This window comes from Aythya fuligula, chromosome 1 (genome assembly GCF_009819795.1).
Source record: "Aythya fuligula isolate bAytFul2 chromosome 1, bAytFul2.pri, whole genome shotgun sequence".
Classification (NCBI taxonomy): Eukaryota; Metazoa; Chordata; class Aves; order Anseriformes; family Anatidae; genus Aythya; species Aythya fuligula.
The window spans coordinates 44,491,602-44,518,574 of record NC_045559.1 but is presented as its reverse complement, the minus strand read 5'-3'; the positions used below and the strand labels follow the sequence as shown (position 1 = coordinate 44,518,574).

At 44.3% G+C, this 26,973-nt stretch overlaps 2 protein-coding genes across 3 annotated transcripts; both read left to right on the top strand.

Moving 5' to 3' along the window:
- Positions 1-7,893: 7,893 nt before the first annotated feature.
- Positions 7,894-10,597, top strand: LOC116502071 (single-pass membrane and coiled-coil domain-containing protein 3-like). Its single transcript, XM_032207793.1, has 2 exons — positions 7,894-7,948; positions 9,903-10,597. Exon 2 carries the CDS (start codon positions 9,920-9,922, stop codon positions 10,595-10,597), a length of 678 nt encoding a protein of 225 aa, XP_032063684.1. The 5' UTR covers positions 7,894-7,948; positions 9,903-9,919.
- A 4,976-nt stretch (positions 10,598-15,573) lies between these two features.
- Positions 15,574-26,520, top strand: WBP11 (WW domain binding protein 11). Of its 2 annotated transcripts, none has more exons than XM_032201184.1 (12): positions 15,574-15,642; positions 17,270-17,370; positions 18,185-18,216; positions 18,779-18,872; positions 19,245-19,441; positions 20,274-20,407; positions 20,986-21,185; positions 21,933-22,127; positions 22,787-22,888; positions 23,597-23,905; positions 24,533-24,715; positions 25,427-26,520. In XM_032201184.1, exons 2-12 carry the CDS (start codon positions 17,307-17,309, stop codon positions 25,858-25,860), a joined length of 1,944 nt encoding a protein of 647 aa, XP_032057075.1. In that variant the 5' UTR covers positions 15,574-15,642; positions 17,270-17,306; the 3' UTR covers positions 25,861-26,520. The 2 variants fall into 2 exon arrangements, with proteins under 2 accessions (XP_032057075.1, XP_032057066.1); XM_032201175.1 differs by having other exon boundaries at positions 15,605-15,642; positions 17,204-17,370.
- The last annotated feature ends 453 nt before the right edge of the window (positions 26,521-26,973 follow it).

Below are 26,973 nucleotides of genomic sequence, written 5' to 3'. Positions count from 1 at the left end.
GTTACTGAAACACTGTCCCTCCAAACAGGATATACTTGCCTGCTTTTCCTAGTCCTCTGATCAGTCTTACACTTGATCTTCCATGGGTATCATAACCAGTCTGAGGCCAGGCTGCTGGCTCTTCTCCTCTAGACTCCTGGTGCTACTTCTCTGAGTGACAGAAGTATATGGCAAGTGAGAAGTATGGGGCAATATCACACTCCACATCAGCTCTGGGTCAGCAGTCACTCCTGGGAGAATGCAGCTACAGCTGCTCCAGACTCCCACAGACTTATCAAATAGCTGCAGTTCAAGTTTGTTAGCAGAAGCTTCAGCTCCCGTAGGAAAGCAGAGCTATCTAAATCCGTGCTTGCTTTTTATTTTATTTTCAATGTAGTAATTTAAATGTCATCGGTTTTCTTTAGTGTGATTTTCTTAATTTTTGTTTTTTCCTTCTTATTTTGTGTGATCATTTTTTTGTGATCAAAGTTATTACCTGTGGACCAATTTTGTAAATACATCTCGTTTCCAGGTCAGGAAATTCCAGAAGAAGGGAGAGAAGTGGAGGAATATTCGGAAGAGGAGGAGGAGGAGGAAGACGACTCAGAGTCTGAGGAGACATCACAACAACAGCAGCAGCAACACAGTGAGGAAGCTCTTGCAGAGACTGGGTCTTCCGCTGCAACCTCAACGCAGCAGCAGCAACAGTCCTCCCAGTCTGCTGCTGCGAACCAGATACAGGCACCTCCTATGCCTGGGCCACCTCTGCTAGGACCGCCTCCAGCCCCTCCACTGAGGCCCCCAGGACCACCACTGGCCTTCCTCCTGGCCCTCCGCCAGGTGAATGTTTGATCTGCTCTGAAGGCTGCAGGCTGTCAGTTGTACAGACATTGAATCAGTTTGGGAGGTTTAAAGCAGAGCATGTTGCACATGAAGTAGAGAAGCCCAGTGTGGTAATTGCTGAGGCCTGTGTGGTGTCTTCTATGGTCAACGTATTGTTTTCTTCCCAATGTCTCTCCCACAGTTTGATTTCTGTTATCTCCTAGAGGAGGAACCTTAAACGTCAAAACAGCTACTTAGTCAGTAATTTTGCTCTATTCTACTTCTCAGGCCAGAAGCACAGTCAAATGCTTGACTGAAAACTTATTTCATTTCTAGCTCTTTAAATTCAGATAACCCTAACTGAGTAGCTGTTCCCAACTATTACTTCAATGCATGGAGAAGAGTCTTTCTCCAGGTTAAAGAAGATGGATGCACGAAATGGTGGAGTTCTCTATTCTTGGCAAGGCCAGGAAGGGGACCAGTAAAACCGCTGTATTGGACTTTGGAGGGCTGACTTTGAGCTGCTCAGGACACTGGTTGGTAGAGTCCCTTGGGAGGCGGTTCTGAAGGGCAGAGGAGTCCAGGAAGGCTGGGCGCTCTTCAGGAGGGAAATCTTAATGGTGCAGGAGCGGTCTGTCCCCACGTGCCCAAAGACAAGCCGGCAGGGAAGAAGACCAGCCTGTCTGAACAGAGAATTGTGGCTTGAGCTTAGGAGAAAAAAGAGGGTTTATAATCTTTGGAAAAGTGGGCAGGCCACTAGGGAGGACTATAAGGATGTTGCAAGGCTGTGCAGGGACAAAATTAGACAGGCCAAAGCTCATCTGGAGCACAATCTGGCTACTGCCGTTAAAGATAACAAAAATATTTTTATAAATACATCAACACAAGAAGGAGGACTAAGGAGAATCTCCATCCTTTACTGGATGCGGGGGAAACTTAGTTACAAGAGATGAGGAAAAGGTGGAGGTGCTTAATGCCTTCTTCGCCTCAGTCTTTAGCGGCAATACCGGTTGTTCTCTGGATACCCAGTACCCTGAACTGGTGGAAGGGGATGGGGAGCAGGATGTGGCCCTCACTATCCACGAAGAAATGGTTGGTGACCTGGTACGGCACTTGGATGTGCACAAGTCGATGGGGCCGGATGGGATCCACCCGAGGATACTGAGAGAACTGGCAGAGGAGCTGGCCAAGCCACTGTCCATCATTTATCAGCAGTCCTGGCTACCGGGGGAGGTCCCAGTTGACTGGCGGCTAGCAAACGTGACGCCCATCTACAAGAAGGGCAGAGGACTGACCCGGGAAACTACAGGCCTGTCAGTTTGACCTCAGTACCAGGGAAGCTCATGGAGCAGATCCTCTTGAGAGTCATCACACAGCACTTGCAGGGCAAGCAGGCGATCAGGCCCAGTCAGCATGGGTTTATGAAAGGCAGGTCATGCCTGACGAACCTGATCTCCTTCTATGACAAAGTGATGCGCTGGGTGGATGAGGGAAAGGCTGTGGATGTGGTCTACCTTGACTTCAGCAAGGCTTTTGACACCGTCTCCCACAGCATTCTCCTCAAGAAACTGGCTGGTCTTGACTTGGACTGGCGCACGCTTCGTTGGGTTAGAAACTGGCTGGATAGCCGGGCCCAAAGAGTCGTGGTGAATGGAGTCAGGTCCAGTTGGAGGCCAGTCACTAGTGGCGTCCCCCAGGGCTCGGTGCTGGGGCTGGTCCTCTTTGATATCTTCATCGATGATCTGGACAAGGGCATTGAGTGAACCCTCAGTAAGTTTGCAGATGACACCAAGTTAGGTGCATGTGTTGATCTGCTTGAGGGTAGGAAAGCTCTTGCAGGAGGATCTGGATAGGCTGGACCGATGGGCTGAGGTCAACTGCATGAAGTTCAACAAGGCCAAGTGCCGGGTCCTCCACCTGAGGTGCAATAACCCCAAGCAGAGCTACAGGGTGGGAGAGGAATGGTTGGAGAGCTGCCAGGCAGAGAAGGACCTGGGAGTGATGGTTGATAGTCGGCTGAATATGAGCCAGCATTGTGCTCAGGTGGCCAAGAAGGCCAACAGCATCCTGGCTTGCATAAGAAACAGTGTGACCAGCAGGGCTAGGGAGGTGACCGTCCCCCTGTACTCGGCTCTGGTGAGGCCGCACCTCGAGTACTGTGTTCAGTTTTGGGCCCCTCGCTACAAGAAGGACATCGAGGTGCTTGAGCGGGTCCAGAGAAGGGCGACGAAGCTGGTGAGGGGCCTGGAGAACAAGTCCTACAAGGAGCAGCTGAGGGAGCTGGGCTTGTTCAACCTGGAGAAGAGGAGGCTCAGGGGTGACCTTATCGCTCTTTACAGATACCTCAAAGAAGGCTGTAGCGAGGTGGGGGTTGGTCTGTTCTCCCACGTGCCTGGTGACAGGACGAGGGGGAATGGGCTTAAGTTGTGCCAGGGGAGTTTTAGGTTGGATTTTAGGAAGAACTTCTTTACCGAAAGGGTTGTTAGACATTGGAACAGGCTGCCCAGGGAAGTGGTGGAGTCACCATCCCTGGAAGTCTTTAAAAGACGTTTAGATGTAGAGCTTAGGGATATAGTTTAGTGGGGACTGTTAGCGTTAGGTCAGAGGTTGGACTCGATGATCTTGAGGTCTTTTCCAACCTAGAAATTCTGTGATTCTGTGATTCTTATATTTGACTATAACCAAGAAACTTTCACTCTACACCTCCTGCCTTTTTTTGAGACTTTCAGGTCTATTTAATCTGACAGCTGGTTGGTATTAGAACACCTTTCAAGCTTGTGTTGAGGATCATTAGTGGTAGCTGATGGGATTGTTCTTTTACCCATGAATTCAGTCACATGTTGGATGTGACTGAAATGTATTTACCTGTCTTTTTGCTTCAGTGCTCTGCAATGACTAATGTTTAGGGTTGAACTTCTACGTGTTTACTTACCAGTTTTGGGGCCTTAGATGCCCAAACTGGAGCAGCTATGAAGTTCTTCCATCCCCAAAACATAACAATGTGGAAAAGATAAAGAACATTTTCTGCCTGCAAAATCCCCCTTCCAATATGCCTACCCTACTTCTTCACCCGTGGTTCCTCACCCCTTGGGCCTGGGCTGAGGCTATGGTCAGGAGACCAGCTGTGGTGATTTAACTTTGCAGTGGAGTCACCAGATAATTGAACTGAAACTCACTGATATGTTTCATAAATGACCCCTGAGTGGTAACACCTCTCAGTCACCCGTGAACTTGGCAGGAAGCTGTGTTCACCATCACCTCTCCAAAGTGGTAAGCAACAAGTTAGTGATCCAAATGAGATCTGAATATAAGAGGACTGCACAAGTCGCTGACCAGCTTATTAGTTAAAGGTAAGGATATTCAAAAGCACCTGGGTGAACTGCTTTACTCTCTGAGCAGCTCCATGAAAGCTTGGAGGTGCCATTCCCTTGGAAATCCTGTGGCAAGGAGTGCAGAACTTCAGGCACCTGAGCATTAGAAATGTAGATACCTAAGGAATGTGGGGGTCTTTTTTTTTTGTTTGGTTGTTTGTTTGTTTTGGGTAGACTAAAAGGAGTAGCTTGAGTATCAGCATTGCAGGTACCAGATTTAGGCATATGCAATGGCAGAGACCATCATCGTCTGATATGTAGTAGCATGTTCTGTCCAGCTGAACTACTGCTCCTGAAATCCTGAGGCGTATTTGTCCACACAGTTAGAACAGATTTAATACAGAACTATTTTACTATAAGCTTATTTTGTATTTATATTTCACACCACATTTTTGTTGTTTTTGCTTTACCAGTGACTTCAAATAGTTTACCAACAGAACTTTATTTTGACACCTAAATGCTCGGAGATACGAAGTACAGATTTCAAAAAGAACTACAGAGAGAACCAGAAGCAGCTGCTGCAGATATGTGTTGTACAGACATGCTCAAACTTTCCTCAAACTTTCCATCGAGGGTTAAAGGAATCAAGATGAACTTCTAACACATCAGTACATTTATGGAGCTTGCAAGTTTTCTGCTATTGCTGGGATGCAGGAATCCAGCATTCTAACAAAGCTATGGAATGCTTCACAAGGTGGCTTCAGCACTCTACAAGCCTCCTCTAAGTAGTCAGCTGCTGTTTCCAGGCTTTTCTTTATGGTTCTCTGTCCTCGAAGGAGGGTCCGTATGAAAATTAAAGAGGAGGAGGGTAGAGAACGAAGTCTGAGCTGTTGTGATGTTTCACCTGAGGAGGAGTCGCTTTCTGTGGTGCTTGGTGGCTCATTTTGTTGCAGCATCTTAGCGATATCAGCATAGTCCAAGAGAAGTTCTGATACATGGAGGGATAAAGCAGGTGAACTCAGTAACTGATGAACAGCAGCCTCTACTGTGTGGGGGAAATTATCTCTTTGTAACATCACTCCAACAAATGCACACACCATGCTTCCTACAATCCCCTTATAATTATTATAAAGACCTTTTACTGTAGCCACGTTGTCCTGCAAAGTGTTGAATGGTTCAGCAATTCTAGAATAAAATGTTGGGCTTACGGTTCCATCTTCATCATATCCCATTGTGGCTTTCATCTCTTTCAAAGCATTGATCAGGAGCTGCAGATTCTCTTTAATGCTAAAGTTTTCTTTTACTGCCAAGATGGGGAGTTCAGTGCCAAGATAATGATTGAGGATTTTGAATATTGTATTGGTTGAAGAGACATATATGTATACTAAGCCATACAGATTCTCGCAGGCCTTAACGATCCTTTCTTTATCACTCTGAAGACCGAGGCAGGCTAACATTTCCGGAGTGAGGGTTTGGCTCTGAAAAGGAAACAGAAGAAATCCAGGAGACAGGGAAGGGTGGATGGGTGGGGGAGTGAAAATATTTTCATCTAGAATGTTACATTTCTGAAACTAGTATTACAAATTATCAAACTACCTGACCCTCCCTCCAGGTGTTCAGAGTTAGAAAAGGCTCTTTGTTAGCCTCTGAAGGGGTCTTACCAAGCAGGCTGGCAAAATGTGGTGTAAACAGCTGCTAGTGTAGTTATTCTTGTGGATGCAGGAATTACAGATCTGACCTTCAGCATGTCATCTGAAAAGCAACAGAAGTAGTGTAAATGAATTATTCTCTCCTTTTTGATGTTTATTGGTGAATGTATGGAAGTCCTATCAAACAATCTACTTTACATCGTCCTTAGAAATAGAACCCTTTGGTTTGTATGTACTGGTGGGTCTGCACAGAATTAAATGTATTCTGGGGAGGGGGAATGGACACAGCAGAGTCAAATGCATGAGTCATCTACATGCAACAGGCAAAGCAATTGAAGGCTGAGCAATGCAGTGTTTTTTCTCAGGCTATTGCTTGCTGTGAAGTGACCCGTGTCTGTCAGTTCACACAGTGGCTAGACATTGCAAGCATTCCTTGAGAGGTGGAAGTGAAAAACATTCTCCTTGCCTTGGCTCCTCTCTTGCTACTGTTCTGACTACCAAGCAAGTTCTGCTGTTCTGCTTACACCTAAGAGGCCAAGGCCAACTCCCAAGGCCAACTGCCAGCACAGTCCTGGGACAACATGCTGCTGAGGGACTGCTTCCGATATCGTCTTTGTCTCTCCTAGAGCCCTGGGAAGACAGACTGGTTGCATCAGACAAATTTTATCAGCTCCATCCCACTCCATACTCTTTAAGGCTTTTCTCTCAGTATGCAGCTCAACTCTGCCTCTTCCTTCTTTCCCTTCCCATGAAGCAAGTGGTATGAAATCATATGAAATAGCAATTTTTTTTTTTCAGTATCCACCGTTGTTCATCCAGAGCTGTCTCTGGGACTCCACATCTTCCACTCCCAGAGCACCAGAGGAAAGAACCTGGGGAATTGCACCAAAGAAGGGTGAGAGACACTTCAGACGAAGTCCTTTCCCCAGACTTCATAAAGATTTGAAGCAACAGCTATTTATCTTCCTTAAAGAACTGGAGTAAACCAGGAACAAAACTGCTTGACTATTGTTTAAAAGATTTTCAGTCATGTTCCAAAGGATAGATAGAGACTCAGAAGAGAATTGGCACCCATCGCTAACCTTGAGAATCTAAAACTGGCTTCCAGACTACAGGATGTGTCACTGGCAGTTGCCAGCCTGATGAATTCATTTCAGTCCTGTATTTGAAGAAGTATTTCAGGCCTACATAACATTCTCAGTTAATAACAGGAGTCACAGATGGGAAAAAGCTGTGAGCAACTAACTGATCATTGCAGACATGTAATAGTGGTAGCTAAATGACTACTGATCTCTCAAAGCTCATCTTCACGTCTACAGCTCTGAAGACAAGTGGGGTTTGGTACTCTATTTCTGGGTTGACTACAATAGCTCATTTTTTCATGGGAAAAGAAGCTGGAAATTGCAGTTTACTCATTTTATGCTTTATCTTGCGCTTTCATCTTAGAACCACTCTCTCCTGAGGAGACAACACTGGCAACCAGATGCCTGTGGGCAGGAGGCCCATCTTTTGAAGGATCAGAGCTTGGAAGAAGTCTAACCTGGATGAATGCAGAACTACAAGATTTTGTTTTGCTGGCACACATGAAGCCTGTACTGATTTCACTGTCAGTGCTGGTTTTTTGTATTTATGTGGGACTGTTCAACTTTTCTTCCATAATTCACAGGTGTACAAAACCAGTCATGACAACAATTCATTATTTCAAAAACAGAAATAAAAATGTATAAATCCCTATAGGAAACCAAATCTTGTACCCATACAAATGAAAAGTGCTTCCCAACATGTTTTATATCCTGAGATCAGCAAGTAATACCTTCCCCTTCCAGCCCTGGCTGCAGGTACCTGTGAAGGTACCTCTGTCATAGGCAGACACATTCATGCTGTACTTATTCTCTTCAGGAACAGGTGGCCTTAGGAGGAAATAACAATTTTGAGGTAGCATCAAATAAACTGAGTTAAAATTGGAAGGAAGGGGAAACGAGGGAGAAAATGAGAAAAATCAGGGTAAACATCACATAATAAAATTGATGACAAGCAGGCAGGCAACAGGACCCAGCTGAAGCCCAGCTCTGGATTCCTAACTCATCAGATGCTGCTGGAAACCACCAGAGGAACACAGGGGAAAGAGGATGAGATCACTGTCCTGTACGCATTCATCCGATTGCAGGAGCACTCAGGCAAAAACAGGTAGGCAGTCTAAATGTTTAACTAGAAAATCCTCTGGGAAAAATCTCTGGGGAGCTCGAGAAATAAGCAGAAATACAGAGATATATGTGGTGTCTGCCTAACTGTAGAAAACAAATGTAAAAATTGGAAAAAGTGTTAATGTGAAGAGTAAGAGGCTGTTTTAGGTTTAAAGGACATAAAATCAACAGCAGTCACAGGAAGATGAAAGAATGATTCAGACAGAATAGATGTTCCAAGTCTCTTCCACAGCTTTCTAGTATGTAAAATGTTCACTGATGTGCCGTTCCTTGTGGAATATTTTTTCTTCTCAATTTCTGCAAATGAGCATAAACAAATGGCCTTTCAACAAAACGTCACTGGAGTGGAAAGGATTAACATAACACTGAGTCAGAGAGCACGCCACCAACATCCCAGAGGCAGAGCTGATATGAAATTATACTGGCAGGGTTTTATGTCTCCTGAAAATCACAAACTTTTACTGTATACGAACTTTGCTTGCTCCAGCTTGAAGAAAGATGAGTTAAAGAGTTTATTCTCTTAACAGAGATGCAAGGTAAGCGGCTGAAAGAAATGTACACTGCTGTGCAAAACACTGTGGAAAAAATATCCCTTCAGACTGGTTTGTATTTCAAAGCTGAGACTAAAAGCTGTCTAGAGGACTGCTGAAATCATTCTGTTTCTACAGTGATCTTGTTGGGGAGGGTGTGTTTAGTGAAATACAGCTGGGTCAGTGCCAGTTGATTTGCAGTTAGCAGATAACGCAAGAACTCCAGAGGACCAAAATGACACAAATGAATCTTTTAAGAAGAAAAATCTAGCTAGTCTCCTACACACAACTATTTGTACCTATAGCTGTGGTGTGTAGGCACCAAGAGCAAGAAAGGACTTATCTTGGAAAAACACAAAGTAACGCATGAAGTTGGCCCAGATTTGCAATAAAAGGGTTGAGAAAATGAAAGTACCAACAAGAAACCAGTCATCCTACTCCTCCATAATCTGCCCCTCTTGCAATGTAAGATGCACGCATCTAAGTCAAAATCATGCTAAAGCATTTTTACTTTGCAGCTGGTGATGGGTTAAGAGAAAGTGGCACGGGGTTGATTATAGAAGCTTAGAGATGAGAAGTAACTCCACAATCACTGATAACTCAGTCACTTTGGACGCCGTATCTTGTCAGGCAGGTAATGCTTGACATTCACCAGTGAAAAAACAACGGGGATTCAATGACAGCATTAGAAGGGGATGTGATTAGGAATATTGAAGAAAGAATCAATGAGGGAAAAGGGACTAAATATCAGGGAAGAAAACACAGTTGGAGCTGTGTGTAAGGTGCAATAGGTTAGGATGCGTTTGGGATAGATAATTTTGCCGTTCTCTTCGAATTCCCAAATGTGAGTTGATTAGCATGCACACAAATGTCTTATATGGTAACATTTCCTCTTAAATGCAAGGAGTGGCTTTAAACACCCTTACACTGGTACAGACTGTGCGCGCTCCACCAATCATCACAGTCATTTAAAAATTAGATGCCACTGACTGAAAAAAATAGGCTGATACAAAAGTGCCTCGGTAACAGGCCTTTCATTTCCACAGCTTATTTTAGACTTTGCTGACTAGATGAGCTTGTTCTGTTTTTTAGTAAACGAGTTCGGCTTCTACCATCTGCAGTTTCCTAGGTGAAGAAAGACCCATGCTCATTGTAACAATATGCTAATTACATGTTTGTTAGCTGTTTTTGTTGCTCTCATGTCTCATAAGGTCCTTTTGCAATCATTTGGCTAATGATATGAATCAATGTTTAAGATTTCTAGATTTACAAGCTATGTTTTGGGATTTGATTTGCTGAGTATAAAAAGAATCGGTGGGGCAGGGACAAAGCAGCTTACATTTCACTGCTTTTTAAGGGCTGGGACTATGGGTGTAAACAGTGAGAACTTTCTTTGATCTCTTGAAGTAGCTGACTTCTGAGGAATGGCGCTGAGTGACCTCCTTTATCCAGATAACCCCAAGAGACGACAAGAATTGATCCATCTGCACCAGGAATTGCTTGACTGCATGTCCATGAATTTCCACGCAACAAATGAGCTGGCTGGAGTTCTGAATACACACCTGGGATGTACTATTAGCCACATCAAGATGAGAGAGAGCAGCACTGTCAAGGAAAACTGTGACATTATCATTCAAGCGATGAGTGAGATTCAGCGTCAGGTGCAGAAGATTGATAGTGACATGAAGGAGAAGCTAGAGCCTGTGCTATACCAGAAGCTGTATGACATCAAAGAGCCTGAACTGGAGAAACTTGCAATAGCCCATAGAGTTTTTTCCATCATTCTCGGAGAAGCAACTTCTACAGCTGGGATGGTAGCTATCAAGCTAATTGGCTCCAACCTTATAACTCTCACTGTTAGCAAACTCGTCAGCCTCCTTGCCCAGATCGGGGCATCCGTTCTTGGGGGAATCAGCATCACCATTCTTGGGCTCGGCATTGAAATGATCCTGCATGCCATTCTGGGAGCTGTGGAGAGGAATCAGCTCCTGGCTGCCGTGAGAAGCTATGAGGAGCATCTGGCTGAGTTTAAAGAAGCCTCAGAAAAATACCAGCGTGCCATACATGAAGTGACTTCCTCAGTCAGACACCAGGTTCAGTGAAAGAAGTCAGTGTTCTCTTTCCTGCTGTGACAATGACTGCAGCAGCTACTCCTGCAGATATTTTTGTTTGTTTGTTTGTTTGTTTCATTACAGTAGATGAACTTTGGATTTTTTTATTATTATTATTATTATTTTTTCTTATTAGTGGCAGCAGAGAAAAGATAGATGTGTCAGATCAGAGAACTGGCACAGAAATATGTTGATAGTGAACTGGCTTAAAGGTGCTCCTGGGAGGCAACAGTTTAACTACTTGGCACCTTTTCAGCTGTTTTCCAGAATGCATTGTAGATAACCTTGAAACGTTATTAGTAGTGGTGACAATAATATTCACTGCTGAAACAGTAGCGGTGAGAAGGTGTGATTTTTCTCTTACCGAGTTGCTTTGTCAAAATGACATCATGATGGGAGACAATTATTTCAACAAAGCATTCCATATCCTCATCTAGATGGTTCATCACAACAGGTGCAGTTGCTAAACTCTCTTAACGTGGATTTGTTCTAAATCTGATAGGCTCAATTCCCTGTTCACAGAAGCGATTACAAGGACTAGCTGAAGCACATTTCCTGTCCCATTCCTGCCTGAGGAGCCAGCCAGAGATCTTTAAATAAAATCTAATGCCAGCAGATTAACAGATAAGAAAATCATGGGCCTACAGCCAAACACACACAACCTTGCCCCACAGTTGAGGGAAAGCAGCTGTAGAGCAGCAGGCGTGTCTGACTGTGAGTAACCTCTCATGCTCGGTATTGCCCTGCTCCTGCTCACCCACAGGTGAACATTTCTGTGCACAGCTGCTGCTCTGTTTATTGACATGGCACTATGCACTTAAACAAGGGTTGGTAGGATTACAGCCCTATTAATGTGCTGAATTTGTTTTCAAGTCCTTTACAAGCCACCAATGCGGGACTGCCAAGAACATGCACAGATTCTTCTTTTTGCAGTGTGCTCTCAAATGTCCTTATTTTGCAGATTTTAAAGAGAAAGCTAGAAGAACATGGTTTGCTGTCCAGCTCTGATTTGCGTAGAATGCCTTTTTTTTGTTTTGATCTTTGAAGAAAAAAAATAATAAAAAATATCTATTTTAAGAGCTCTCTTTCATATATTTTTTTGTTGTTGTTGTTGTTGTTGTTGTCACAAAGATCGATCTCAAACCAAATCGTGAAAAAGATTAAAATCTTCATTATACATGCAGTTTATCAATTCTTGTTTGTCTCCATGATCGATTAATCTAGTAAAATTACAGTCAGTAGAATGTATAGATCCATTTTGAGTACCAGCTCCCCCCATACTAGAAGCATACTCAAATTCATACGTACTTGTTAATATTCAATATTATACGTTTATTTTAATAGCTAGACCGTGCCTGTGAAAATAAAGAGACGTGTGAGATTACATCAAAGAAGCTCTCCATTCCATTGTCTTCTTAACTATTCCACCCTCCCCCCCCCCCAGCCAGCCTCCTACGATTCCCATTCTAAACCATTATCTTCCGACTCCTTTTTCTTTTGTGCTCATCTGCGAGGAAGCCACTAGATGGCAATGGGAATGCAGCTGCTGGCTCTCGAGCAGCTCTCACAGCCGCTAGGGACAAAGCCCAGAGCTCGGGAGCTTAGGGGGCTCAGAGGCCAGGGCTGGAATGAAAACCAGGGACCAGCACAAGCTGCAGACTGGGCGATGTGGCTCAGGAGAGGCAATTCAGAGGAGACAAAAAGCATTTCCTTACCTAGACACAATGTTTGTGGTGACATGGTGACCTGAAACAGCTAGTTTCTGTAAGACGTGACTTCTCCTTGCTCCTGACCCACATGGCACTCAGTTTAGGGGTATTTGTTTAGAGGCGAGCGATCAGCAGAAGCAGCAATACTTTGAGTGCTGGAGAGGCAGGAGTTCCTGGTTCCTGCTCACTTTCTATGTGCAAATGTACATTCTAATTTAGGAAGAAAAAGCACAAGCTCGGTACGTGCCTGTGAGATTGCTAATCACTGCCGTAGGAGAATAGTGGAGCCAAATAAAAACCAATCTATTGCACTTTTCAGGCATTTTGAAAATAAATGCTAAGCAGTTTGGGGGAGGAAGGACATGGAATGAAGGTCATAAATCCACGCAATTTGTATTTACCTTTTGATAGATCTTTGTTTCTGGTGGTCTTAAAAGAAAGACATCTTCCCTGAAAAAGCAGGTGTTAAGGTGTTATGTCCATGAGATGTTGGAAGATGCTGGTGGTGCTGGAGGCTGATGGTCTGCAGCCTTTTCTGCTTATGAGGTAGGCCGGAATCCTGAGCGAGGTGGGGCAGGCACCCATGACCTCACAGAAGGGTGTGTATGGCACCTTCCAGCCCCATGAGGCAGTTTTGAGGTGAAAAAAAAAACACACACAAAACACTGATCTCCTTAAGACCTTCCCAAACTCTTTCCCCCAGCTCCAGCAATAAGAAAATCATGGGATTAGCTTGTCTTACTGACAGTTCTGTTTTTCTTTTTACTTTGTTCTTGAACTCAGCGCAGCATGCATCATGTTGTTTTGAACAAAGATTAGAATTAAAACTGTACTTTGTGCATATTCTAGATAAGAACAACTCCAACGATGAAAAGAAACTGTAAAACAGGCAAAATGAGTCTAAGTTGGTCCCAAACCTATGTAGGGAGATTGTTATAAACAAGAGCTGAGGAAAAGGCGGAGGTGCTCAATGCCTTCTTTACCTCAGTCTTTAGCGGCAATACCGGTTGTTCTCTGGATACCCAGTACCCTGAACTGGTGGAAGGGGATGGGGAGCAGGATGTGGCCCTCACTATCCACGAAGAAATGGTTGGTGACCTGGTACGGCACTTGGATGTGCACAAGTCGATGGGGCCGGATGGGATCCACCCAAGGGTACTGAGAGAACTGGCAGAGGAGCTGGCCAAGCCACTGTCCATCATTTATCAGCAGTCCTGGCTACCGGGGGAGGTCCCAGTTGACTGGCGGCTAGCAAACGTGACGCCCATCTACAAGAAGGGCCAGAGGACTGACCCGGGAAACTACAGGCCTGTCAGTTTGACCTCAGTACCAGGGAAGCTCATGGAGCAGATCCTCTTGAGAGTCATCACACAGCACTTGCAGGGCAAGCAGGCGATCAGGCCCAGTCAGCATGGGTTTATGAAAGGCAGGTCATGCCTGACGAACCTGATCTCCTTCTATGACAAAGTGATGCGCTGGGTGGATGAGGGAAAGGCTGTGGATGTGGTCTACCTTGACTTCAGCAAGGCTTTTGACACCGTCTCCCACAGCATTCTCCTCAAGAAACTGGCTGCTCTTGGCTTGGACTGGCGCACGCTTTGTTGGGTTAGAAACTGGCTGGATAGCCGGGCCCAAAGAGTCGTGGTGAATGGAGTCAAATCCAGTTGGAGGCCAGTCACTAGTGGCGTCCCCCAGGGCTCGGTGCTGGGGCCGGTCCTCTTTAATATCTTCATTGATGATCTGGACGAGGGCATTGAGTGAACCCTCAGTAAGTTTGCAGATGACACCAAGTTAGGTGCGTGTGTCGATCTGCTCGAGGGTAGGAAGGCTCTGCAGGAGGATCTGGATAGGCTGCACCGATGGGCTGAGGGCAACTGCATGAAGTTCAACAAGGCCAAGTGCCGGGTCCTCCACCTGGGGTGCAATAACCCCAAGCAGAGCTACACGCTGGGAGAGGAATGGTTGGAGAGCTGCCAGGCAGAGAAGGACCTGGGAGTGATGGTGGATAGTCGGCTGAATATGAGCCAGCAGTGCGCTCAGGTGGCCAAGAAGGCCAACAGCATCCTGGCTTGCATAAGAAACAGTGTGACCAGCAGGGCTAGGGAGGTGACCGTCCCCCTGTACTCGGCTCTGGTGAGGCCGCACCTCGAGTACTGTGTTCAGTTTTGGGCCCCTCGCTACAAGAAGGACATGGAGGTGCTTGAGCAGGTCCAGAGAAGGGCGACGAAGCTGGTGAGGGGACTGGAGAACAAGTCCTACGAGGAGCGGCTGAGGGAGCTGGGCTTGTTCAGGCTGGAGAAGAGGAGGCTCAGGGGTGACCTTATCGCTCTTTACAGATACCTTAAAGGAGGCTGTAGCGAGGTGGGGGTTGGTCTGTTCTCCCACGTGCCTGGTGACAGGACGAGGGGGAATGGGCTTAAGTTGCGCCAGGGGAGTTTTAGGTTGGATTTTAGGAAGAACTTCTTTACCGAAAGGGTTGTGAGGCACTGGAACAGGCTGCCCAGGGAAGTGGTGGAGTCACCATCCCTGGAAGTCTTTAAAAGACGTTTAGATGTAGAGCTTAGGGATATGGTTTAGTGGGGACTGTTAGCGTTAGGTCAGAGGTTGGACTCGATGATCTTGAGGTCTCTTCCAACCTAGAAATTCTGTGATTCTGTGATTCTGTGAAAATCTGTACTGCAACAAATTCCTCCCAGTAGCAGGACAAACATAAAAGAGCAGCCCAAAGAGGCACAAGGGGCTCTGCTGCCTGCACGCACGGTGAGCACACACGGTGAGTCTGAGGTGCTGAGAGCTCTCAGGACCCTGGCCCTGGAAATGCTCCCGGTGTGACCGTCTGGTAACTTGGGTGCCGTGTGGCTTGCGGCTGCTGTTGGTGTCACCGTGCTGCAGTTCACAGCCTCGTGTTTTGCCTGCAACGATTCTTCATAAAGCTCCAAGTTCGCCCCCTCCCTATTACAGAACGGCACAAGGGCATCCTCCACGTATCTTTATTCTGGGAATTCACGGGGGCTCTGACAGGGGACTTCTGCCAGGAGATGCGCTGCGGGCACTGAGGCAGAGCAGGGAACCCCCCCCCCCCCCAACGGCCGCCCCTAACGGCCGCCAGCCCCGGCCCTGCTCCGCCCAGCCCAACCATAGAGTCGCGGTACCATAGAGTCGCGGCGGGCGCGCTGCCGTCCCCATTAGCGGAGCGCGTTGCGACAGCCGTGCTTTACGGCGGCGCCCCGCTCCGTCCCGGTGCAAGATGGCGGCGGGGCCGCGGCGGCGGCGGGCAGCGCTGCGGGTGTAGGGGCCGCACCGGGGGGGAGCCGGGCCCGGCCCGGGGTGAGAGGAGCGGGACGGGGACGGGAACGGGCTGGGAGGGAGCGGGAGCGGTAGGGAGCGGGTTTCTTGCGCTGCTTTCCCTCGGGGGAGGAGGAGAGGCCTTCGTGCGCCTCATGGGAGGCTTCTGCCTCGCTCCCCAGCGGCCGCGAAACGGTAGATGGGGCTCCCTGGTTGCTTCCTGTCCCCTCCCGTCCTTTTTGTTTCGAAGCTCTTTGCTTTGTGCCCGATAAGGGTTTGGGATGGAGGTTTGAGGAGCTTTGTCGTTCCTCTTGAAATGTGAGGTGTCTGGGGAGCGTGGGGTGCAAATGGGAATCCTGGCTCTGGTTCCTATGGAAGGAAATAGTAGCATCTGTAAAATCGCGAAATTATTATAAAATACACGTAGTCTGAGGAGCAGGAGGTACGCTACTGGTGTTCCCAAACCATGGGGTGCTTTAGATGCCAGCAGGCCAGCTATGAGAATAATTTGGTGATGTGAGGCATGAGCAGAGCTCTGTAGTTTTTTAGTGGACAAACATTGAATGTGGTCGCTTCCAGGAGCTTGCTAAGAAGCCTTTCCATGAGGTGTTAATGTGCTAAATGACGCTTCAGCTTATTTATTTATTTTTAAGAGGGTAGATACTTCAGCAATTTGTAGGTGGCATCTCCTGCATTTAGGAAAGAAAGATGTGTTTGGTGACTTGGGTGAGGCTGTAGGGAACTGTAGATTGTGCTTACAAAGTCTTTGTTTGGATGCTGCTGGTTTGCACACAGGATGGCGACAAAACCTGCATCCCATCAGCTCCTGGATCTTAGAGGTTGTTTCAGATTTTGGCGTGGAATCTGGGTGTGTTTGGTTGCTTTTTCTCTAAAGTGGTGGGTTGCAAGGGGTACCAAAAGGTACGAATTAAAGCTGTGAGAATTTTGTACCAAAAGGTACAAATTAAAGCTGTGAGAAAGGCAATGTGCCTGGCTGTAGTTTAACTGCTACTGAAGTTGTCTGTAAGTTAAAGAACTTCTAAAGGTCTTCTAAAACATCTAAAGAAAGGAAATAACTCTCCTCAGAATAAACTTCTTTCTTTGGTCATTGTAATGCAGCTTGAAACAGTGCTGATGGAGGTAGCATAGGGGCAGGGGCGTGGCAGTGGTCTGTGAGGAGCAGAAAAAGGCAGGAATGTGTGCAGAGCACTCTGATGGATATGGTGGTTGCTGGGGAGAGATCAAGAGCAGCTTAGAAGCCTGAGGGAAGAAGGGAATTTGTGGGAAACAAATGCTTGAAATGGAGAGCTCTTATGGGAGTAAATGAAAAGCTAGAATAACTCTGATATGCAGAATGTGCTCCCCTGCCCCCTTCCATACCATAAGCAAGAAGGTTCTAAATTCAAGTCTGGAGCAAATGCCAAACTGACTAGTTTAAAGTAGGTACTTGGTTAAGTGGTTGTAAGTACATAGTTAAGAAGTGGCACTTAGTTAAAATAGGATGGTTTTGATGGGAATGTCTGAACTTCTGTAGGATTTGAAGATCTCACAGTATCTGAGTGTTTTCTCTTTTTTTTTTTTTATCAACCTACTGCTGATACAGGGAGGAGGAGTAAGTGTACTCATACTGCTTGTGTGCAGTACCTGAAACTGAGGTTATCGTTTCCAGATCTTTTTCATTTTGAGACAGAAGAAAAACAGTCAAAATGGGGCGGAGATCCACGTCATCCACCAAGAGTGGGAAGTTCATGAATCCCACAGATCAGGCCCGTAAGTATGCATAAAATCTAAGCAGAAGGGAATGGGGGTGATAAGGAGTAAATCTGTGTCTCTGGAAACAGATAAAAAGCTCAGTTTTGTCTGGTGTAAGAACTTCCTGAGAAGGCTGCTTGCTTGTGTGCTGTGGCTGCTCTGCAGTATTTTACTTTTGACTGCAGTTAGCAGTGCTCTGAGGTCTCTACTTAATTGTTGGCTAAGCTGCTTCTTAGGGTGAAGTTTGTCTGAGGCTAGAACCTGAGGAACGTGTCAAATTTAGCAAATGCTGTGGTTACCTGAGGGAGTTGTCCAACTCTGTCTTACCTTTTTGTGACATCCCAAACGGCATCAGTGCTAAACAGATACAGAAAACCCAGACTTCCACTGTGAATGCTTCATTTCAGATGGGTATACCAAACCTACTTATTTTTAAAATGCATCATTGCTCCTTGGCACTACATTTCAGTGGCAATCCTTTCATGCTTGCATGAATTGCTACGACTTGTGTTGTCTTTTATTCTTTTCTGTGTAAAACACCCCAGCTTCTGGACGTGTGGAGAAATGCTGTATTTCCTTCTCCTTCTGTATAACACACATAACATAGGCATCTATTTCTAGACTTGAAATCCATTTCATATATGAAAGAGGAATGTATTTCACACTGTATTTTTCTATCAATGGGAATATGACCTTAAAAGTTGCATTTTTTTGTAAAATGAATGAACTCTTAGAAAAAAGCACTAGTCTTGTTGAAGGTAAAGTTGTTCATGGATTTGATTGTCTCAAGTTATTTTCTTTTCCTTTTTTTTTTTTCTTCCACCCTCTCTAGGGAAGGAAGCCCGGAAGAGAGAACTAAAGAAGGTAAAGAGACCAGAAACATTTACTTGGCATTCCCTGTGCTATTCATTGTGTTTGTGATTGTAACGACACATGGCAGATGAACAGACCAGCTACGTGTCGATTGATTTTGTAAGATTTAGTTTGGAAAATACTGTCCGAGTAAGTGGTTTAAGAAAACACAGACGTCTGGGTTTGAGCAGCCATATCATGTCATCTGCTATGTTTTTGAACTTTTGGTGATTACAGCTTTCCACAGCATTGTTGTAAATACTTAGGAATTTAAAAACAAAAAACAACAAGAAAAAAAAATCACAAAAACAACACAAACTTTTTTAGTTGTTAGCACGATTTATTATGTGTCTTAATTGGATTATAGAAGCATTTATAAGTAGTGAGGTAGTGGAATTAAAACTCATGTTTTTTTAAATATCTTTGCTGCTGACTTGTGCTGTGGTTAGTATTTGCAAAGCATTTTGAGGTGCCTTTTTTGCAGACTGGGAATATTGAGAGAGTAACTGGTACAAAGATTGTCTCTTTTTTCCTGTGACACTGTTGTGATTTCCTTGATCTTTGATTGTCTTAGAACAAAAAGCAACGAATGATGGTACGAGCAGCTGTACTGAAGATGAAAGATCCAAAGCAGATCATCCGGGACATGGAAAAATTGGATGAAATGGGTGAGTGAGAGGTACCAGGTGTTGGACTTAGGCAGTGGTTTATATAAACACAAAACATAGTTCAAGGGTTGACTGGGAGACTAAAATAGAACAATCTTGTTTTTTCCCGCTTTAGAGTGGGAAATTCTATGAATAATCAGGAATTGATTATGGTTTTAAGTAGATTTCTTCAAAGTGTGTTTTTGTCTTTTTGGGAAGATAGCTGACATAAGCACTGAGTAAAGGATATGGGAGTGACTTAGAGTCTCAAGACTGAGGAACTCATGAAAATAGGAACTGGAGATGTTTTACTTTGAAGTTGTTTCATTAGTTACAGTTGCAGGGTAGAGTAACTGTAGGAATTTCTGGTTTGTTTTTGCTGTCTTGGGTTAGAATTTAACCCAGTACAGCAGCCACAGCTTAATGAAAAAGTGCTAAAGGATAAACGCAAAAAGCTCCGTGAGACTTTTGAGCGTATCTTGCGGCTTTATGAGAAGGAGAATCCTGACATCTATAAAGAACTGCGCAAATTGGAAGTGGAGTATGAGCAGAAAAGATCACAACTCAGCCAGTATTTTGATGCTGTCAAGGTAATACTTGTGATACTTCAGGTTTGTAACTGTGGTAGTGTATACTTCAGTGTCCGCTCTTACGTGCAACAGTTAAAAAATGTGGGATCTTCATAAGAGACCATTGTATATATACCTTATGTGGGCCATATTAAGCACTTGTGTTTAATGGGCTGTATCTACAGTTCTAGCATTTCAGTGAAGACAGCATGAGGGATGTCAAGTCTGTATTTGTTTCTCATGTATTGATTTCATTTAACAATAAATTACAGGGAAAAGGGAAACTTAGGTTGCAAATCAGTATCAGAATCTGTTCTCTGTATCAAGAAGAGAGTTTGTGAGTGTGCAGTTGATACTTCTGTGAATTTCTGTTAAACCTGGTGCTGGAAATAGTGAGTATCTTTTGGCATTTGCTTAAAGAACTTTCTTTTAAATTCTTTCCAGCTGTATTGTAGAACATAATGTTGCACAACTGCAAGTATCTAAAGTTTTCTTTTCTTAGAACATGCAGTGCCTGTGATTTGTGCCTTCAAGATACTTCACAGATGTGGGCATACTTGTCTGCAGCCGCTTTGCTTTGAGGACAGAAGGTCTAAAGGGGGATGGAGATTTGACTGGGGTTTGCCTGAAAGACTGAAGCTTTTCATGCCTGCACCTCTTGTGTGGTTTTTGTATTGAAAACTTACTGTTGACTACTGCAAGGCAGCTTGCCCTCATAACAGACCTTTGGCAAGTGATAGCAGGTCCCTTGTGTTGCAGACCTCTGAAAGGTAACGAGGCTGTGTGGTAGCTTCTGTGGAAGTAACTTGTTCTCTCTCTCCCCCCACCCACCTCTTTTTTCTTTTTCCCTCAGAATGCTCAACATGTTGAAGTGGAAACTATCCCGTTACCAGATATGCCACATGCTCCCTCCAACATCCTCATACAGGACATTCCCCTTCCTGGGGCCCAGCCACCTTCTATCCTCAAGAAGACATCAGCCTATGGGTGAGGGAAAATAAGTGTTCCTGTTTTAGTGGGGAAGAGTTGGGTAGAAACAGAGGTAATACTAAGTAGCATAAACTGGGGATTCTGTGGGAGTGATTTTTTTATTTTTTTTAGTGAAAGACCTTAATATTTCTCTACTGTTACAGTTTTTGTTTTAATTGGTTTATGAGTAGTATACTGTACCTTCTGGCACTTGTCTTTCGGTTTTTCAGTGAAACTGCTGCTTCGTTCTAGCATAAATACCTATGTGACAGTTTAAGAGGCATTTTTCTGTTTTGCTGGTGTATTCAGTTTAAGCTCGTAGTTTACTTGTGTATCTGGTTCTCATTCTAATACTATTTCATTCTCAATGTGTTGGTTAGTTCATTGTATTTCTGTGGTTGGATTCAATACTTGCTTTGTCATCTTTGGTTGCCTTCTAAGAAACTTTCTCTTTTTGTCTGATTTTAAGCAAAAAGGTTGTAAACTCCTTGGGGCACAACTGTACTTTTGAAACAGTCATGTTGCTTTATGGAAGTCTGCTGTGTAAACAACTTGTCTGTGTTTTTTCTGGTTTTAATTTCCTGTCTTCTTTCCAGACCACCAGTTCGATCCATTTCCATGCTTCCTCCTCCTGGTCTCGGTATTCCACGTTTACCTCCTGGCAGGAAGCCCCCTGGGCCTCCTCCGGGGCCACCCCCACCTCAAGTCCTACAGATGTATGGCCGTAAAGTGGGTTTTGCTTTAGAGATGGCTCCTCGAAGGCGAGAAGAAGAGATTTCTTACGGTTCTGAAACAGGTAAGGACTCTCCCATCTCTCTCTTAAAAGGTGTACTCTGGGCAATGTGGATGTTTATACTACTTGAAGAATGTTGTGATTTGCAATTCTGAGATATTTTGGTATATTTCATAATATCTACGATTTAACAAAATTAGCTGTATTTTTAAATGCTGTGACTTGTAATTACAACTTCTCCATTACGTTGCATAGATTATTTTCCCATGTAGTCTTAACAAGGCTGAAACGTGTTTTTTTTTGTTTTTTGTTTTTTTTTAAAAAAAAGAGATAGTACATATATCCTCAGAGAACTCTTCCTTTTTCTAAAAATGAAACCTGACAAACCAAACAAAAACCCCTCAAAAAAAGTAGTGAGGGAATACTTTGGCTAGGAGAACGTAGTTTCTCCTTTTTCATACAACTGCTGTATCTGCCATAGAAAACTGTGAATGGGTAGATTAGGCCTATTGCATGCCAGAAAGGGTTGAATTATTTCAAAGGGGGGGAAATTGTTGGATACAAATGTACTAATGACTTCTAGATAAGAATTGCCTTTACTTGTTCACTGTGCAAATTAATCAGCTATTAATAAGGAATCTTAAAATAGACTCTCTAAAATACTCTTTTAGAGTGTGCTAAATAGTGAAGGATTGACAATATATTCACTTGGTTGCCAGGAAAATTTTCCGAACTGTGGACATAAATATTCTGTCTTTCCCACCAGTATATTTGGAGTTTATGCATTTCCTAATACTTTGCTTCCTGCAGGACAGCGAGGGCACGATGATGATATGTCTAGTACCAGCGAGGATGAAGGCTATCCTGAGGATATGGATCAAGACAAGCATGATGAGAGCAGTGATGACAGTGACAGCGATAGGTCAGATGCAGACAGTGAAGGTGAGGACTTCCTGCATCGTGATAATGACAAGGAGAGAGAAGGTGGAGAAGAAAAGAAATCAGGTATGATGGGAAGTTTGAGGTTGGGCTTTGAGTTTTCGGAAAAGAATATTTACTTAACAGAGTTTCTCTGTTTTCCTTACAATGGGGTGGGGGGGAAGTAGTTGGCTTATCCGATTAACTCTGTTCTAACTGACTTAAATTCCAGCTGAAGAATCTTCCTGATAAAATGGATCAGAAGGAAACTATCTAGAAGTGAAGTGGAGAAGATGTGCAATGTACATCTCAGATTTAGCTGTTTATTAGCAGTTGAGTTAGCCTAGTGAGGGTGTAAGCTGTTTTATCACCTGAAGTATTGGGGAAAAAATACAAAAATTAAAAAAAAAAAAAAAAAAAAAAACCTTAATATAAATATAATTGCTGTTCAGTGACTTAAATGTTACTTTGAGATAACCACGTTTTGTACTACTAGTGCTTCTGGATAATTTTTCTTTTTTTTTTTTTTAAGGATCACAATTGTTAGAGAATATTAGGTTAGAAAAACTTAAGGCTAGGAAGACTACGCCTAACTCTTATGTGGGAGCATTGTTACATTAGCGTGATATATTATCCATACCTGGTAAAAGACTTCCATATGTCTGAAATATATTTGTGTATGTATTTTTGTTTTCTCTCCCCCCAGATTTTCACCCTGGTTTTTGTCTGTGCTTTGCTTTCCCCAGGTCATAGTGTACGGTTTGCGGACATGCCTGGGAAGTCACGGAAAAAGAAAAAGAACATGAAAGAACTGACTCCACTCCAGGCCATGATGTTACGTATGGCAGGTGGGTGGTATAGATAAAGTGGAGCTATACTGTTACATTTCTGGTTAAGGTTTCTCTTGTGAGCTTGCTTTACGCAATTCCTATTTTACAGGTGTAAATGAATTACTGTCATGATGTAAGATCTTCTAAGATTGTCAGCTGTGAAGCTGTGATTAGTGTTTTTTTTAAGATTATTATTTTTAGTTTAGTAATGTATGTTTTTCACATTGAGTTGAAGTTAAAATAGCAACTTTTTATATACGTACTGGGATTTTCCTTTCTTTTCTAAATCTTTGCTTAATTTTTAATCAATTGGCCAAATGAAATATGAAGCTCTTAATGAAAAAAGGTGATATTGTGTTCAGCTTGTAATCTACAGGGGTTAAGACTATCTAGAATATAATTTTGCGGAAAGAAATTAACCCGTGGAATTGAGATTGAGGTGTCTTTCTAGAAGAAGAAAAGCAGTATCTTTTAGGAGGGTTGCAGTTTCTTGCAAGTGGGAGTTATGTCTGTTTAGGGGGCTAAATAAACGTTTTAAAATTAAAATAGAACAGATTTTTCTCTCTCCACCCTCTTTCCTTTTTGAACTATTCTGATCATAGGAAATAATTCCATGTTCCTTCTGCCCTCCCTGCCCTGCTCCAGACTCCCACAGACTTATCAAATAGCTGCAGTTCAAGTTTGTTAGCAGAAGCTTCAGCTTTTGTAAATACATCTCGTTTCCAGGTCAGGAAATTCCAGAAGAAGGGAGAGAAGTGGAGGAATATTCAGAAGAGGAGGAGGAGGAGGAAGACGACTCAGAGTCTGAGGAGACATCACAACAACAGCAGCAGCAACACAGTGAGGAAGCTCTTGCAGAGACTGGGTCTTCCGCTGCAACCTCAACGCAGCAGCAGCAACAGTCCTCCCAGTCTGTTGCTGCGAACCAGATACAGGCACCTCCTATGCCTGGGCCACCTCCGCTAGGACCGCCTCCAGCCCCTCCACTGAGGCCCCCAGGACCACCCACTGGCCTTCCTCCTGGCCCTCCGCCAGGTGAATATTTGATCTGCTCTGAAGGCTGCAGGCTGTCAGTTGTACAGACATTGAATCAGTTTGGGAGGTTTAAAGCAGAGCATGTTGCACATGAAGTAGAGAAGCCCAGTGTGGTAATTGCTGAGGCCTGTGTGGTGTCTTCTATGGTCAACGTATTGTTTTCTTCCCAATGTCTCTCCCACAGTTTGATTTCTGTTATCTCCTAGAGGGGGAACCTTAAACGTCAAAACAGCTACTTAGTCAGTAATTTTGCTCTATTCAACTTTTCAGGTCAGAAGCACAGTCAAATGCTTGACTGAAAACTTTTCATTTCTAGCTCTTTAAATTCAGATAACCCTAACTGAGTAGCTGTTCCCAACTATTACTTCAATGCATAGAGAAGAGTCTTTCTCCAGGTTAGAGAAGATGGATGCTTATATTTGACTATAACCAAGAAACTTTCACTCTACACCTCCTGCCTTTTTTTTTTTTTTTTTTTTTTTTGAGACTTTCAGGTCTATTTAATCTGACAGCTGGTTGGTATTAGAACACCTTTCAAGCTTGTGTTGAGGATCGTTAGTGGTAGCTGATGGAGTTGTTCTTTTACCCATGAACTAAGTTGCTCTTCTCTTCTGTGTATGCTTTCAGGAGCTCCTCCTTTCCTGAGACCTCCTGGTTTACCAGGTCTGCGTGGGCCTTTACCTCGACTTCTACCACCAGGCCCCCCACCTGGGCGACCACCTGGCCCTCCACCTGGCCCCCCGCCTGGTCTGCCCCCAGGCCCTCCTCCACGTGGGCCCCCTCCTCGCCTGCCACCTCCTGCCCCACCAGGTAAAGTACTCTGTTTGCTTCAGAGCCAAGTCTCTCCCTGCTTTATTTTCTCACTTTGCTTATAATCTTTGCTCTGGTGACCGAGCCAGTACATCTAATTGGTAGCAAGGCATTATTTAAAGTCTAAAAGAATGTTTCTCCAATTTCCCTTTGTTCCTGTACATGTGGCTAAAAGCACACCCGTAAGTTTTTCCAGGTTTGCACCTTAGGGTTGTATCTCTTTTGGTACAAATAATTCCATATATTCCATATTGCTGTGTGTAGCTTGGTAGCAAGATATCTGTCATTAAAAAAAAAAAAAAGGAATTTCAGAGTTTAAACTTATGTTCGTCTGTTTCTGAGTTGGAGATAGGGTGTGGTTTGTGTTTTTGTCGCTAGCCATGGGTTTGTGATGCTGCTTAAGTTCTAGTGGGATAAATCATCAAAAACTTAATTTTCAGGTTACTTTAAAATTTGAAAGAGCAATACATGGGATCCTGTAGTTTTCAAAGTCAGTGGGGCACTTTTCTTGTCCTGATTCTTCTTCCTTCTACCTTCTTGGTGGGAGCTAGCAATTGGTGCATGGTTAAGTATTTCCCCTCCCTCCTTGTCTAAAGAGAGCACTACTCTGGTTGACGTTCCTTGGCTTTCAGAGCCTTTGCATTTTATTTGTACAGAGGTTTTAGAATTCCCAGGTTTGGAGCCATCTTATGCTTTCTCTTTGTCTTACAGGTATTCCTCCTCCTCGCCCAGGCATGTTACGGCCACCTCTGGTGCCTCCATTAGGACCTGCTCCACCTGGGCTCTTCCCCCCAGCTCCCATCCCAAATCCCGGGGTGCTGAGTGCCCCACCCAGCTTGATTCAGCGCCCCAAGGCGGATGACACCAGTGCAGCCACCATCGAGAAGAAGGCTACGGCTACTATCAGTGCAAAGCCACAGATCACTAACCCCAAGGCAGAAATCACTCGCTTCGTGCCCACTGCCTTGAGAGTGCGCCGGGAGAATAAAGGGGCTCTGGCTGCCTCCCAGAGAAAACAGGATGATGAGCCTGCTCTGCCATTAACCAAAGCTGCCCCTAAGGCTGGATCGTCTGCCCCTATCTCTGTACAGACAAAGGATGATGTGTATGAAGCTTTCATGAAGGAAATGGAAGGTCTCCTGTGACCTGTCCCAGTCAGCTTTCCTGCCCTCTGAACACAGATGTGACCACCACGGAGGAAAAAGGAAAGGTCCTTCTGCAAGCAACGAAAGGGCTCGCATGACAGGGAACAGTTCCCTACCCACAGGTCAACTTGCCCAGTGTGCTCTGAATAGAGACCGCTGCAGATGAGGTGTGGCTAGGCACCTCCTCTCAGAGCTAGCATGTCTACTTGGTGGAAGGAAATCACAGTCAGTAAGGCGATGCTGCTTCCCTCGAGCCCTCCCCCTTCCTTAGAGGGAGGGAGTGGTACTCTGGGGAGGGGGGCTTGGGAGTGGGAGGCACCTCTGCTCTGCCTGAGTCCTTTCACGTCCTGAATGCGCTGGTGAGGGTAGTGGAACCAATTTTTAAGGAGCCAGAAAAGTGTTAGCAGCATTTCATACACACATGGTTGTCCAATTTTTATTTTCTGTACTGTTCTTTTCTGTAAATATTTTATAGTCCTGTTTTTTTAGTTGCAGTGAGATCGATCAATCATCTTCCGGGGTAGTCAGGGAGGTAATTTGCGTATACTGTACACTGGAATTTTGCACCCTGTCCCCTCTACAGTCCTCTTGATGGCTTTCATCGGCAGGGGAAACTTCATTTTGTCTTGTGAAAGACAATAAATGTTCAGTGTATCAAAATACTGGCTTTCTTGTGATATGTATAAATATAGCATACAGATGGAAGGGGAGGAGGTTCTTCACTGGCCTCGGGGTACAATACCAGCATTCTGAACCTCAGGAAAGAAGAGCAATAGCTACATTATAAATAATATATACAATTAGGCCTCTACCATCTACCAACAAAGGCCATAAGAAATGGTTTAGAAGTTTTTGAGTATATCAGGACTCACCGTAAAAAAAAAAAAAAAAAAAAAAAGTTAAGTCTAATGCTAGTAATTATAAAAGTTTATTTTATGTATTTGAAAGGCTAACCTGATATCAAATGTCAGATACCCACTGCATGTGTCCTGGACAGAATACTTTAAATAAAAATTAGTAAAGAAGTCTAAGAGCTTGACAGATGATTTAACTTTTGTAAAATCTCTGGTTCCAAGTTCATGAAGCTGTTTATATAGCTGCAGGTCTTTTTTT